The sequence below is a fragment of the Cataglyphis hispanica genome, chromosome 4, assembly GCF_021464435.1.
Source record: "Cataglyphis hispanica isolate Lineage 1 chromosome 4, ULB_Chis1_1.0, whole genome shotgun sequence".
Taxonomy (NCBI): Eukaryota; Metazoa; Arthropoda; class Insecta; order Hymenoptera; family Formicidae; genus Cataglyphis; species Cataglyphis hispanica.
Window position 1 is genome coordinate 261,291 of NC_065957.1, and position 15,023 is coordinate 276,313.

The 15,023-nt window shown below is 32.4% G+C and overlaps 3 protein-coding genes across 6 annotated transcripts in view; 2 read left to right on the forward strand and 1 right to left on the reverse strand.

Annotated features, from left to right (window-relative positions):
- Nucleotides 1-36: 36 nt before the first annotated feature.
- Nucleotides 37-3,469, forward strand: LOC126848870 (N-acetylgalactosaminyltransferase 7). 3 transcript variants are annotated; one of them, XM_050590144.1, is made up of 11 exons: nt 37-229; nt 430-608; nt 723-928; nt 1,002-1,168; nt 1,333-1,540; nt 1,786-1,962; nt 2,055-2,298; nt 2,376-2,597; nt 2,705-2,803; nt 2,902-3,027; nt 3,126-3,469. In XM_050590144.1, exons 1-11 carry the CDS (start codon nt 175-177, stop codon nt 3,264-3,266), a joined length of 1,824 nt encoding a protein of 607 aa, XP_050446101.1. In that variant the 5' UTR covers nt 37-174; the 3' UTR covers nt 3,267-3,469. The 3 variants fall into 3 exon arrangements, with proteins under 3 accessions (XP_050446101.1, XP_050446102.1, XP_050446103.1); XM_050590145.1 differs by having other exon boundaries at nt 80-229; nt 423-608; XM_050590146.1 differs by having other exon boundaries at nt 93-229; nt 437-608.
- Nucleotides 3,470-5,171: 1,702 nt separating this feature from the next.
- Nucleotides 5,172-8,205, reverse strand: LOC126848871 (T-complex protein 1 subunit delta). The gene is made up of 10 exons (XM_050590147.1): nt 7,990-8,205; nt 7,634-7,686; nt 7,459-7,548; nt 7,126-7,377; nt 6,895-6,990; nt 6,648-6,809; nt 6,219-6,563; nt 5,808-6,059; nt 5,416-5,706; nt 5,172-5,328 (listed from the first exon to the last, which is right to left on the reverse strand). The coding sequence occupies exons 1-9, from the start codon at nt 8,108-8,110 to the stop codon at nt 5,461-5,463; spliced, it is 1,617 nt and encodes a 538-aa protein (XP_050446104.1). The 5' UTR covers nt 8,111-8,205; the 3' UTR covers nt 5,172-5,328; nt 5,416-5,460.
- A 742-nt stretch (nt 8,206-8,947) lies between these two features.
- Nucleotides 8,948-15,023, forward strand: part of LOC126849064 (uncharacterized) — a 34,557-nt gene continuing 28,481 nt past the window's right edge. For both annotated transcript variants that reach the window (XM_050590555.1, XM_050590556.1), the window contains exon 1: nt 8,948-9,908. In XM_050590555.1, the coding sequence (XP_050446512.1) occupies nt 9,758-9,908 (151 nt within the window). In that variant the 5' untranslated portion in view covers nt 8,948-9,757. The remainder of the gene's footprint in view (nt 9,909-15,023) is intronic.

The following is a 15,023-nucleotide window of genomic DNA, read 5'->3' on the forward strand; positions in this document are numbered from 1 at the left end:
CAAGTGTAGCGTCTCTAGTCGTACATTTTTAGTATCTATAGTACCAGTGACAGCTGGCGACACGTTGGCCGCTTTTATATATGCAAATGTGAACATTACGGTTCTTGATTCTTGATATGATGAATAAGTTTGTTAACTGTCTATAATTATTATTGACGTTCGATAAGTTGACGAATGTACGCTGTCGAGCCGGTTTTGCGTTATCCCGATTTATTTCTTCCAACAAGAGGTATCGTGTATTTCATTTATTTATCTTTTGAAATTGTCGGCTGAAAACAGGACGAGTTTCCCAATTACGTAGCGATTAAATTATGAACCGCGTAGTATTGAAATAAAACGCGCATCGTTGAAAGAATTTTCGAGAAATATTGTATATTAAACTCTGTTGAAAATTAAAAAAAAATTTCTATTAATAATCGTAGGTTTAAGTTTTTAGATATATTAGCTTACGAAAGATGAGGATTGTACAGTTTAGAAGAAATCGCTTGTTCCATATACTCATTGGCTGTACACTGATGTTATTGCTTTTATATATTCTCCTTAATTTATCTTCAGACAATCATATGAATGATATAAAAGAATGGGCACAGGGTCTTAGACAGAAACAGGTAAATTCTTTGACACATTCGCCTATTTTTAATAAATACATAGTTTACTCAAAACAAATAGGCATCAAAAAATTTCAAATATTTTTTCTATATTTTTTTTATTGTATTACATAGGTACCAGTGTTAGTAGAAGGTTTAGGAAATTATGAGCCACGCGATGTACCAGTTAGAACTGGTCCTGGAGAAAATGGTAAACCACATATTTTAAGAGACGATCAACTAAATGATGTTCAGCAATCGGAATCCGATTATGGCATGAACATGGTATGTTCTGATGAAATATCATTGTCGAGATCAATTCCAGATACTAGGCCAGCAGAGTAAGTCCCCTTTTTTGGCTAATAATATTAAATTTTGTATTTATATTTTTATATCTTTTCTTATATGATGCAGATGTAAACATTGGAATTATCCAGAGGAATTACCACGCACCAGTGTCATTATAGTTTTCCATAACGAGGGTTGGTCCGTTTTATTGCGAACTATTCATAGTGTTATAGAACGCACTCCATCAAAATTTTTAGAGGAGATCCTTCTTGTTGATGATTTCTCTGATAAAGGTATGAGTTTAATATAAGATATAAAATCTGAGAAATGTGTGTCTGATAATTTCTGTGTGTTGATGATTTCTCTGATAAAGGTATGAGTTTAATATAAGATATAAAATCTGAGAAATGTGTGTCTGATAATTAATAAAAATAAAGCCATATATAATCTCTTGCAGAAAATTTAAAAAGTGATTTAGATTCCTATATTGAACAATGGGGAGGAAAAGTTAGATTACTTAGAAACTATGAGAGACAGGGTTTAATACGAACTCGATCCCGAGGAGCGCGGGAAGCCAAGGGTGAAGTAATAGTATTTTTAGATGCTCATTGTGAAGTCAATGTCAATTGGTTGCCACCGCTTTTAGCTCCAATTTCTGAAAATAGGTAAAATTACAATCATAAATAATAAATGATTCAATATTATATACAGTTTAAGAAAATTGAAAGGAAGCATTTTTGAATAATATTTGTATATCTTGAAAAATAATCAAATATATAATACATGAAATATAATCAAATAAATATAGTCCAATAGAATTTTTCATACAAAGTTTTCTGTTAACAAATATAATAAATTAAATTTTTTTTCTAAAAGAATATATATATATGTATTTTTTTTTTTTTTTCAGGAATGTAATGACAGTTCCTGTGATAGATGGCATAGATCATAAAACATTTGAGTATCGTCCTGTATATCAGGAGGGCCATTTGTACAGAGGAATTTTCGAATGGGGTATGTTATACAAAGAGAACGAATTGCCCAGACAAGAAGCCAAAACACGTGCACACAATAGTATGCCGTACAGGTACAATTTTTATTTCAAGAGTTTTGTATATAATTTTATTATTGTAGTATAATATTTTTCATCTAGTTTTGTCTCGTTTGTGCGTCTTGCAGATCACCTACACACGCTGGTGGCTTATTCGCGATAAACCGACAATACTTTTTGTCATTGGGTGGATATGATGAGGGATTGCTTGTTTGGGGAGGAGAAAACTTCGAATTGTCATTCAAGATATGGCAATGCGGCGGGAGTATTTTGTGGGTACCGTGTTCACATGTCGGACATGTTTACCGAGGATTCATGCCTTATACATTTGGTAAGCTTGCTCAAAAGAAGAAAGGACCGTTGATAACTATCGTAAGTAATTTATATTATAAACATAGGTACTATTTCCCTCTGAGATAGAAATCATTGCAAAATAAATTCTTTTATAGAATTATAAACGAGTTATAGAAACATGGTTCGACGAGAAACACAAGGAATTCTTTTATACCAGGGAACCATTGGCTCGATTGCTCGATCACGGCGATATATCTGAGCAGTTGGCCTTCAAAGAACGGAAGAAATGTAAGAGCTTCCAGTGGTACATGGATAATGTGGCATATGATGTGTTGGACAAATTTCCAGAATTGCCACCAAATATTCATTGGGGAGAGGTGCGTTGAACAAACGAACACGTATTTAAGTTTTATTAACAAATCAAATACGTGCTTCTATATTAAACAATGATATATAAATATATAAATTTCTTCTTAATATCTAGTTACGAAATGTAGCAACTGGATCATGTTTGGATACTATGGGTCATGCACCACCAAGTCTTATGGCTACTTCTCACTGTCATGGCTTTGGAAACAATCAGGTAATTTACGAAAATATCTTATTTTTTCTTATTTAGGCATATAAGTTGGACAATTTTTTTATTTTATATTTATAATTTTATTTCATATTTGTTGTTAGCTTATAAGATTGAATGCAAAAGGTCAATTGGGTATTGGTGAAAGATGCGTTGAAGCAGATGGTCAAGGTATAAAGTATGCATTTTGTCGTCTAGGAACAGCAGATGGTCCATGGCAGTATGATGAAGTAAGTTTATCTTTTAGCAACAGAAATTTTTCAAATAAATATGTCTGCAAAGTTTTATACCTTACGTTTTATTAATGTATATTAATTTGCATTTGTAGAAAACAAAAACTCTGTTACATAGAGTACACAAAAAGTGTATGGCCCTTCATCCCCAAACTCAACAATTATCTCTAATGCCGTGCGATATAAATAATACTTACCAACAATGGAATTTTCATCAAATCCATCCAAGATGGTAATATGGGAGAGATAATTATCAAATCTGTTTTGCTTATTAAAACTTGTACATTGTTCGATAAGTAGCGCACAGATTTTTGCAGAGAGAGTACACAATCTATTTTTAGTAATATATAATGCAAGATGGTTTGGCATATATTTGCAAGACTAATTCATCATACATATATTAACCAGTGATATACAAATAAATAATTACAATTTTCAATATTGACATACACAGCGAACGAGAACAATAACCATCCAAAAACAATTTAAACTTTTATATCTATATTATATTATCACAAAGTGTGAAAGAATCCACAAGTAAACATTTATATTATAAAGTGCAGAAAAGAGTAAATCTTTACAAATTTATAAACTTTAACTTTAAAATATCATTTTGTTTAAAGATTAATCAAGTCTGCGATCTAAATATTTAATTTATTTCTATGAATTTTATCTGTTATTTAGTCACGCAAAATTTTATTTATCTCATTTAATTATATTAATCCTTTCTTATTGAGTGATAAATAGCTCTAACACAAAATACTAGTATTTAATAATATTTATTCATATATGAAAAGATGTATATGAAAAAAAATATTTCGACAGATGGTCTGCCCATTGTCACTGCCAATATTTGTTCCTATAACATTTTTTCTAAAAAATTGATTCATTAAAAACTTTTAAAATGTTTAACAACATTTCAACAATTTCTTGAAATCGAATTTTGGAAATATTGATAATATTATGATGTTTTTTTTCTTTTTACATGCTGTTTAAAAAATAAAGAATCTTACATTATTATATATGTACATGTGTAGAGAACTGCATAATTATTTTAAATGAGTTATAAAATTATTTAATGAATATATCCATATATGAATTTTATGTGAGAAAATGTATATAAAAATTTATACATAAAAGATACATTTTCTAGAAGATCAAAATAGATTTAGATATACATAATATCTCCAAGTGACATTTTTATTTTTATACCAGTTGTCGAATATTTTTCATAATGATGTAAAACATATTACATCTTTAATAAAAGAAGAATTACCATGAGCATTATTAATATAAATAAATAGATTTTATACAAACATTTCGTTTATGTAATTGTGATGAAATTGCATAAATTTTATTTATAATGTATTTTAATCAAAGTCAGGAGAAGAATGTTCTTTGTTGTTTTGTATTGTATAAAATTTTATAAATGTTTGTTTCAGATAATTAACCCTTTAGATTTTTCCCAATTATATTAAGTGTTTGAAATTTTTATATTCTTTAGATTATATTTCAACATATTTTAAAGAATATGCTATTCTTATTTAAATAAAAAAGAGAAAAAAACTGCCACTATTAAAATAGTGATCAACACATTGCAGATATTTCTCCACCATATGATGGGATAGATATCAAATATTATGATTATTACATATAAATGTACTTAATTCACAATTATTAAAATCAAATTTATTATTTGTTTAAGCAATAGACGTGATTGTGCAGCTGAGTTATAATTAAAAATAAATGCAGTAATTTCTAATATAGATAAATATATCTATTTTGTGTATATATTAACACATGCATATATATACACATATACATATATTTTTATTATATGCAAGATGTACTTAATATTTACTTATGTAATGGCCTCAGTGCCGCCTTGTATGAGATTATATTTTGATTAAAATGTTAAAAGAATCACATACATGTATGTGTTATGTATATTTTTTTCTTTCTCAAATATATGTATATAAGATTTATGAAATAAGTTTTGTAGATGTATGTTTACCTACCTTTTCCTTTTAATAACAAACCAGAAAAATTTGAAGATTTTTTCTTGAGGCAAAAATTTTCATAAGTACAACACAATGTAACATATTACATCTATGCTTTATTATATATATTAAAATAATAAATTATTGATATTTCGTAAACTTTTTATTGTTTGCAGTATTAGCGTGTTTAAAAAATATTACATCATATAAAGCTTTTGCAAAAAGTATATATGAATCTAATTGTTAATGAATAGGCTTTTGTAAAACCAATCAGACGAATGTGATGAACGTGGAAAATCTGTAACGAAAATCAAGTTGCGTATATCGATAACGCGTAAATACGTCAAAATATACGATATATATTGTTATTATTAATTGTACTTACTATGCTATGTAAATAAAGAATAAATTTTAAATCGCATTTCTTGATTTATTGATTCGTATTGACAATGTCATCGATTTTCAATATACTGCGTACAGTTTCGGAAGCGAGAGTTATCGAACTGGCGGAAACCAACAATGGTTGAATTACGTTCTCCTCCAATATGTTGGTAATGGCACCTTTTCGAACGTTAATTCCCGCTGTTAATTCACCCTTAGCATGTCGATTGCGAAGTTCGGTTACTGTTGCTATCGGATTCAACCCCGCATTCTCGGCTAACGTCGACGGAATCACCTAAAATTGATAGTTTAATATTTACAGATATAAAACAATTAGAGCATAAATAAGATATAATTAATTTACAAAATAAATTATGGAATGCATTTAGTACTAACTTCAAGTGCATTTGCAAAGGCCTTGACACAGTATGCATCAACTCCGCCTAAGGTTACTGCGTACTCTCCCAACTTTATTGCCAATTCGATTTCCGGTGCACCGCCACCAGCGATCAGCGCTCTTTGTTTCACCAAACAACGGATAACGCACAATGCGTCGTGCAGCGATCTCTCAGCTTCTTCCAATACTAATTTGTTGCTACCGCGCACGAGAACTGTAACCGTTTTTCCATGATTTTGAATTCCTGTGACCTATATATATATGTATATTAAAGAAAAAATATATATATATATATCAATTATAAAAATAACTTACATATAAAAGATATAAAACACATTGTATTATGGAAATACAAAAAGAAATATGACATTAACTTTCATAATGTTACTGTTTCTATCAAATAAACTCACCTTGACAAATTTCGAATTTCCGGTTTGCACTTCTTCACAAAGTTCCGCGTTAACAAGATTTTCAGCTACAAAGTGATCTAGCGATGCAATCGGCCGGCAACCTAATGTTTTACACACGAAGGGAATGTCCTCGCGTTCTATATCTTTTATTACCATAACTTTAATTTTGTCTAAGAAATGTATCGCGAGATCGCTAATAGCATCGCGCAAAATCGACTTTTGCACAAGAAGTACATTGCAACCAGTTTTCTTGATCTGTTTAATAATATTCAATATGTAAGCACGTTCTTCCTTTAGGACACGATCCATCGCCGCATAGTCAGATACAACGACATTATGATCCATCTAGAAATTTAAGAGATTAATTTATTCATTCATGCAAAGATAAATACGAATACGCTCATATTATTACACATTCGCGACACTCACATCTGTTTTTGGTGGTGAAATGCAGAATTGAATTAATCCAATTTTAGCTTTCTCGATACGTTTCGGGCCATTAACATTACAAGACTTCTGAGTAAATATCAACCCTTCTATTAATTCAGTATCTTCGACAGTACCTCCTAACTTTTTTATTACTTTAATATCCTATGAAGATAATAAAAAAATGCTGATGAATAAAATTCAGGTTAGATCAGCAACAGAATACACATATAAAAGAATTTGTTCTCACATTCAAATCAACTGATATTTCCTTTCCTTCCTCTGTGACTTTTAATACTGCATCTACAGCTAGTGGCGCAAGAAGGCTAGATTGTTGATGCACAACCTGAAATAATGTAATTATAAAAATATTTTAAAATGTTGTATGTATATATAAAATAATTACACTTAGTATTATACAAAGATAATGAAAATTATTACAATTATTATTGTAATCTCACATCAATACTAATTTAGATACCTTTGAATTAAGAGATGTCGCTGCAACCTTTACAAGAGACTCTTTATCTGTTAGGTCAACAGGTATTGACATATGTGTCAGAATCGATACTGCTTTAGATGCTGCCTTCTGAAAAGCATCACTAATCGAAGTGGGATGAATACCTTTCTGCAACAAGCGTTCCGCTGCCTCTAAAAGCGCACCACCTATGACAACAACACTTGTCGTACCATCACCAGCCTCAACATCCTGAGCCTTAGACAATTCAACGAGCTATAAACATAAAATTTATTATACATTATATGTGTGATTACATTTTATAAAATTTAAATAAAAAATTATCCATCTTCTTACCATCTTTGCAGCAGGATGGACTACATTCATCTCTTTCAGAATAGTAGCACCATCATTTGTGATGGTAACTTCTCCATTACTAGCTTGAATCTGTCATCCGCATATAAGATATCAATTAATATATTACAATAATTTTAAATAAATTTCAAAAAAGCAAAATAAATATAAAATTTACCATTTTGTCCATTCCTCTGGGTCCAAGACTCGTGCGGATTGCATCACTAACAGCTGCAAGGAGAGAAATAATTGATATAAAATAATACACAGGAAACGAAGAACGCAATTCGCTCATTTCGAATAGCAATAAAGGGATTTTCAGGAGGAATACTGACTTTTCAGCTTATATCTTGAAAAAATTTTATTTACATTTATTCATGCAATGACATTTAATCCTGTTCTTAATCAGACTCGATTTATGATATGTAATATATCGATGCACACTTGAAAAGATACATTGCTATATAAGGTGATATTTTCTTGACACGCCGGGGAAAAAGGACATGGTCGTGGTGAATCGCGTGTTGCTCTTACCCTTGGCAGCGTTAATGTTGCTGCTGCGAATGTCTGTGGGCTTGCTCTTATCTTTATAAGCCTGTCCATGAGCCCCGCGATGATCGCCATTCTCCAGTTTCTTCATCAGATTTTTGGTCATGTTTCTCGTCGATTAAGGATTCTCACGCAAGATATCGAAGGAGAACGACGTTATTGCTTCTCTCGAATGGCGATTCCGGTCGCGTTCCAAAATCTATTCCGATTTACTCGACAGATGGGCTAGAGCTCGATTCAGTCCAATCAGAATAAAAGGAAACGAGATTTCTGATTGGTCAATCGAACCCTACTCTATTCCGATGAGTAGAAATCCGAATAGTTTTTGAACGCAATCTACAGAAAACCGATATCGTACATTTACTTGTGATATGTTCCCTCCAGAAGAAGCTGCCAATGAAAAGCAAGGATAAAAATAAGGTAAAAATATTTCTTAAGATGTTTCAGATAAAAATACAAATTGTATGTATCAAGTACAATATAATTTATCTCTCTCGCGCGTATAATTAAATTTTCATAATTAAAATTTTTATACGCGTATTCTCAAAATAAAGTTTAAAAAAAATATATGTTAATAACATATATATATATATATATATATATATATATATATATATATATATATATTTCTAAGAAAAAGCTATTCTTTTTCTTTAACAATCCCTCAAGCTTATATTTTCTATATCTACTTGCGAGTTTATCTATTTAAAGTTAAAAATGCGTTTTGTATATGCCGTGGAAAAAAGTTTTATATTCAAATGCGTGCGGATGCATAAAATTTGAAATTGAAATTTGAAAGGGGATCATTCTTAAATCAAGTCTCCCATTCGACGCGCGCGAAGGACGGCCCTGACTACGACAATCTCTCCCTCCCTCCTCTCGTTGCCTTCCTCCTCCCTCCCCGTCTAGCAGGAGTCAGAAGCACCTGTTGCTCGCCTACCTGTTTTACTCGCTCCGCGGACCGCGGCTTCGTTTCGTCAGTCGTCAGTCAGTCAGTGCGTCGCGTGACGTTGCAGCGAGAGGGTCGTGCGGTTGCGAGTGCAACTTCTCATCGTTCGCGAGATTCTTATTTTTGCGCGCGCGAGCGTGAAGTCGCGTGTTTCGTAGAAAAAATCCGATAAGAATGTCGCACTGACATTTCCAGATTCGAGAGTTGAAGAGAGATCTTTCGCTCGCGATCGGCGCTCGTTTAAGAAACCGCCGACGAATCCGTCATTCTCGCGTCGTCAAATATCGTAAGTTGTAGCGAGAACTTTTGGTCTCGCAGCATCATCAGAGAGAAAGAGAGAGAGAGACAGACAGACAGACAGACAGACAGAGACTTCACGTCGCGGAGGAAACTTCACGCGAGTGCATGTTCGCGTTTGAAACCGACTCGTGATGACGACGTTTGTGATTCGACGATAAATCGCTCTCCACACGTGTTTTCAATTCGCGCGTCCGAGACGAACACCATCGGTGTTAGATACGAGAGGAACGAGAAAGAAGAAACGGAGGAGAGAGGGGGAGAGAGAGAGAGAGAGAAAAGGATAAAGGTAGGCGAACCGGCGAGCGCGCCTTTCGTCCGGGAACGATTCGCACACGCGCGAAACTATGCGATCAAATTGACGACACGACGAGAAGGAAGGAAGGAAGAAAAAGGGGAGAAAAAAAGAGCGGAGGCGAGTCGCGGGCAAAAGAACGGCCGCGACCGGTTGAAGCCTCGCGCGAGAATATGCGCGAGAGGCGAATCTGAGCTGAGCGCGAGCGAGTCATGGAAGACGCAACAGCAACAGCGGCAGCAGCGCAGGATACCTGCTTCGGGGCGGGAAGCGTGGCCGGGGCCGTGATCGGGACCTTTCTGACGACAATCCTCTTGCTCGCCGTCGCCGCGCTTCTCTACAGGCAGTGGCGCAGACACAAGGGTGAGTCTCTATCTCGCTTGTAATCCGTTGTCACAGTTTGACAAGTGAGCGATGTAAAGGGAAATAATTTTTCATATATAAACTTTTGACTATTATTTCATGATTGAAATAAATATTAAGTAATAATAATAAATTTGCCTGTATATGTGAATGTATATATGTGCAATAATTAAATATTAAATAATTAATATATTAAATGTGACAAGTGAGTGAAATCTAAGGGGAAATAATTCTTATTTTTATATATAAACTTTTAATTATGATTTTATGATTGAAATAAATAATAAGTAATAATAATAAATTTGACTGTACGTGTGTGTATGTGTGCAATCATTATATATTAAATAATTAATATATTACATATAAAATAATGATTAAATTAAAATTAAAAAATTATCTATAAAATAAGAATTATTTCTCTTCAGATCGCTCAGTTGTCATGGGCGTTTTGACATGACACATTATGGACCGTTTCTTCGTTCGATCTGCCGATAATTATTCATAAAATGTTAGCGAATTAACATGATTATAAAATTCGAATAAAATTTTTGACTTGCTTTGAATTTTTGAATTCTTGTGTTTGAATTTTCAGAAATTTATGAATACGTACTTTTTCGAGAATTTTTTACAATGACGCGATAAGATGCATCACTTTTTTCGTTTCGAGAGATAATTGTTATAAAATAATTACGAGAATAAAATTATGGTACACATATAGTCAGTTCTCTCTAATTACTGCATTTTTCAAGAGTCATCTTTCTTAATTTGTCTCTTCTCTTTCTTTTATTTTACAAGTGGAATTCCTTTCTTCGTAATCGCTGAAATCGCTAACATCATTAAGTGCATGATTCCATGCTAATTGATAATTAACATCGTTAGTTCTTATCATTTGAAAATCGAAATGATAAACTTCAAATCTCATTCTATCTGCTTACTTTTTTTTTTTTTAAAGAGAATGATTTGATTTAATAAAAGTGCGAATATGCTCTAGATTTTTATTTTCATTTTCTTGATTCGAAAGATAAATCGGATGGTCAGGTATCAAAGTTCATTGCGAAAACAAACAATATATAAAGCGAATGCTATTCAGACGAGAAAGCAAGAGGGGATGCACTTCACACTTCGATGAATATCAATTCGAGTGTTAATTGATACCATTTTTAAATGTCTCCGATCGATTCTCGCGATGCATATTCTCTCTTTGGAGCTTCGCGGATTTTCTTACTGATGCGATATGTCATTCATTTAATTCAAATGAAATATTTAAAGAATCGAATGGAAGTTAAAATTAGAGTGTTTGATTTGATCGTTGGCGACTAAGATTTAAAGTTGCGCAGCATGAAATATATCTGACATCTGTCATTATCGTTTTGGAAAGGGAATTGAAAGTAATTTTACATCCTGTGACACTTTCTACGTGAAATAGTGGTGCAACGAGTCAAATGGTGCGAGTTTTTGCACAAATTTTGCAGCAATTTAATATCAGAAACTATCTTCAAGAAAAATGTTTTTTTTTTTTTTTATGGGAAAGTATTTAAAAAATATTTAGTAGTAAATTATAATATTAATAGAAAACTCGACACACAGAGAAAAATAAAGATCGAAGCTAGAAATAATCCTTTCTTGATATCAAATATTAATCTTCTCTTTTTATACGCACTTCAAAAATATTTATTTAATATCAAGAATTTTTTCAAAATTCGTGAATAATCTTAAAGTTCGCCAAATTCTCAACTTTACGATAAATATGGATAGAATCGGGATTCCTTCATGCAAATATAATCCGAGTACGCGATTACTTGGTTTCGATTATCGAAATAAAAGATTGACATTCTTCGATCGCGTAAGGGTCGGTCGCCCCGTATCTTATTGGGACCGCATTCTCGCATCGGTTCGTGACAATCGCCCGCATTTTTGCATGAGATTTTCACATAGTCCGCGGCCACACGTACGTACGGTTCGATCGGTGAAAGTAATTTAATACGTCGAGTGCCGCGGCCGAACGCCGGTATCTGGTATCTGTTACGTCGACGTTGACGTTAGCGAAATTCCGATGTTACGCGTTACGAATATTGATTCGAGCTGTTACTTTCGTTTGCGAATATTTAGATCTCGTTTTCGCGAAATCGCAGAATTTGCTACAATACTATTATGAAACATAAGCGATGATAAATTTAAATATGGAGGAGACTCGTTTTCGTTTATGATAGTTGAGATTTATGATGCTCCTTAAAATTAATTTCCTTAAGAACAATTAATTTCTCCAAATTAATTTCCTTAAAAACAATTAATTTCTCAAACTTAATTTTTTAAGAACAATTAATTTTTTAAAATTAATTTTTTCAAGAACAATCAATTTCTCAAAATTAACTTTCTTAAGACCAATTAATTTTTCAAATTTGTTTTCTTAAGAATAATTAATTCCTCAAAGTTAATTTTTTTAAGAACAATTAATTTTTTTAAATTCATTTCTTTAAAAATAATGAATTTTTCAAAACTAATTTCTTTAAGAACAATTAATTTGTCGAAATTAACTTCCTTAAGAATAATTAATTTCTCAAAATTAATTTCTTTAATATATCCTCTAAGACTAAAATTCTTAGAGCTAACACAGGCTTGGTGCGAGGCAAAGGAAAATAAAGTGCGCACCCTTAGAGGAAATACCTCTATGCCATTGTAACAGCAACCAATACATATGTGTGTGTATGTATGTGTTTATTGTATGTATATAAGATGTTAGTTTCCCGGTGAATTCCCTCGTACGAACGCTATCACACACGCTATTGCGAATGTTGGCGGATCGCGACAAGAGATTTACGTACCTGAGGAGAAACGCGGAAGCGCTCAAGCATCGCTCTTTTACCTGTTCTCGTTCGTCCTCGGCGACGCGAATGTTCGATATTTTCGCCGAATAAATGATGCAAAACGATGACAGAGACGAATCCTCGGCGCCAGGAATAAAGAAGATATACCTGGAATACTTGAATAAGTACATCGAACTACGGAGAAATTGGTACCTGATGTATTTTATCGTATTTAAATTTTTAAAGGAGTCTAGATATCCCCCCCCCCTTTCCCCCTTGTATTCCGTATTTCTAGTTCAAAGATAAAAAGATGTTTTTCTCCTTGCGTGACTCGTGAGAGGAGATCCGTAATTTTGTATTCAAGTCTAAAAGACTTTTGAGATGAGATTATTAAGTTGGGAAATACAGTCTCGTGTAGTAGGAGGGACATATTTCGAAGAATATAATATATAGATCATCTCTCGATCGATTACTATTGATACGCGATGAATTTATCATCCGAGCGCGTTTTCTTCAAGAACCCATTTTATAATATACGTGGCCTCTATATATATATATATAATCCTCTCGTACATTTTATAACTTATCGGTTAAATGAATTTAGCGATCTTTCGAAATTTACAATTATCGCGCTATTAGAAGTCGTATGATGATCTTTTTCTTTATTTCAAATTAATAAATTTTGTGATTTTTGACTTTGGAAGTTTACAAACGCGACGAGTATATCCGCTATAATTAAAGTCGAACTTAGGTTTTGCTTGCATACATATATCCATACTCGTGTCATCTGTTGTCTGTTGAAAAATCAATTTGCCGTGGACGCGATGTACATACAATGTGGGCAACAGATATTCATTTCGATATGGAAAGATTGTTCTCCCGTTCTTGAAACTTGTCTCATTTTGTTTCTGTTTTGCAGTTTCAATACTATACGTGTCAATAATGTTATATAATATAGAAGAAATTCTATATTATACAGTTATTAAATTCTAATTATACATTAATTAAATTCTATATTATACAGTTATTTTATTAGTATTAACAATAATAATTTTTTCATCATGAAAATTTTCTTTTGTATTTTAAAATGTGCGCTATTGTAATTATTTTTATGATACATTTTTTTTTATAATATGCGTAGCTGTGTATAGGTATACTAAAAGGTGTTAATATATTGTGTATTAATGTATTTATATATATTTATATATATATATATGTATATATATATATATGTATGTATGTATATAAATATTCTTCTGATTATAACTTCACATTAATAGCAATTTATTTTCTCATTCGTCGCTACAATAATCATTTAATATTTCTACATTTTTCATATAAATGTTACACATTTTTTCTTTTTTATTTTTATATATCCGTGTCTCTGGTATTAAAAATTTTGTTTTCCCTAATTTGGCGCTTATAACATTCTCTACGCAATTCTCATCCATAACGCGAAACTATCTCGCGATATGTCACGGGAGTGATGACAGTTGCGCGACATTCCTTGCATAAATCCGAGCAAGTAATTTACACCGCGGTACAAGTTGTAAATATCGCTATATGTACATACATACATCGCGTCGCGGGCAGCATCATCGTCGCAAATAAGGCCCGTCGCGTCTCTCCGGTTACCTCCGATCCTCCCGCTCGGCAACTCTTATCCGCCCAAAGGCCGGCACGGCGGCGTCGGCGTCGTTTAAGCCGCGAGCGCTACGCTCGGATGGAGAAAATCATTTTCCTCCAACGGCGAGAAATGTTGAAATGACCGAATGTCGTTTCAACATTTCTCGCCGCTTCTCGATCCTGCGGTATTTCCCCCGCAGGATTCACGCACGCAGAATTCTAAGAGTATGCAAACGAGAGATATCTCCATTAGGTTTTTTTTTTTTTCATTATACATAATTAATGATCGCATCGGCATTAAGTGAATAAATTTCGCGAAATATCAAGTTTTTTAAAATAATCTCCTGAGAAACCCTTCAATCTCCCAGGTATTTTTCTTCAATCTTTCGAAATAATTGCAGAATTTTTATACGCATTTTTGAGAGGAATTCGTTTTTTTTCTTCGTTTATTTAATTTGTTTATTTAGTTCGTTTATTTATTTTATAAATTTATTTATTTTGTACTAATTTTTCTATTTATATGATAACGAAGAAAAAGCAAAGAGCTATTTAAAACTCGAAAAATTCTAGGGTTGTTTTTTTTTTTATATAGACAGGCTGAAATTTTTCGAAATATAAATTATTTATTAACAGAATAAAAATTAATAGAATAAAAAAAATTCTGTATATTTGATTTGAATAATCG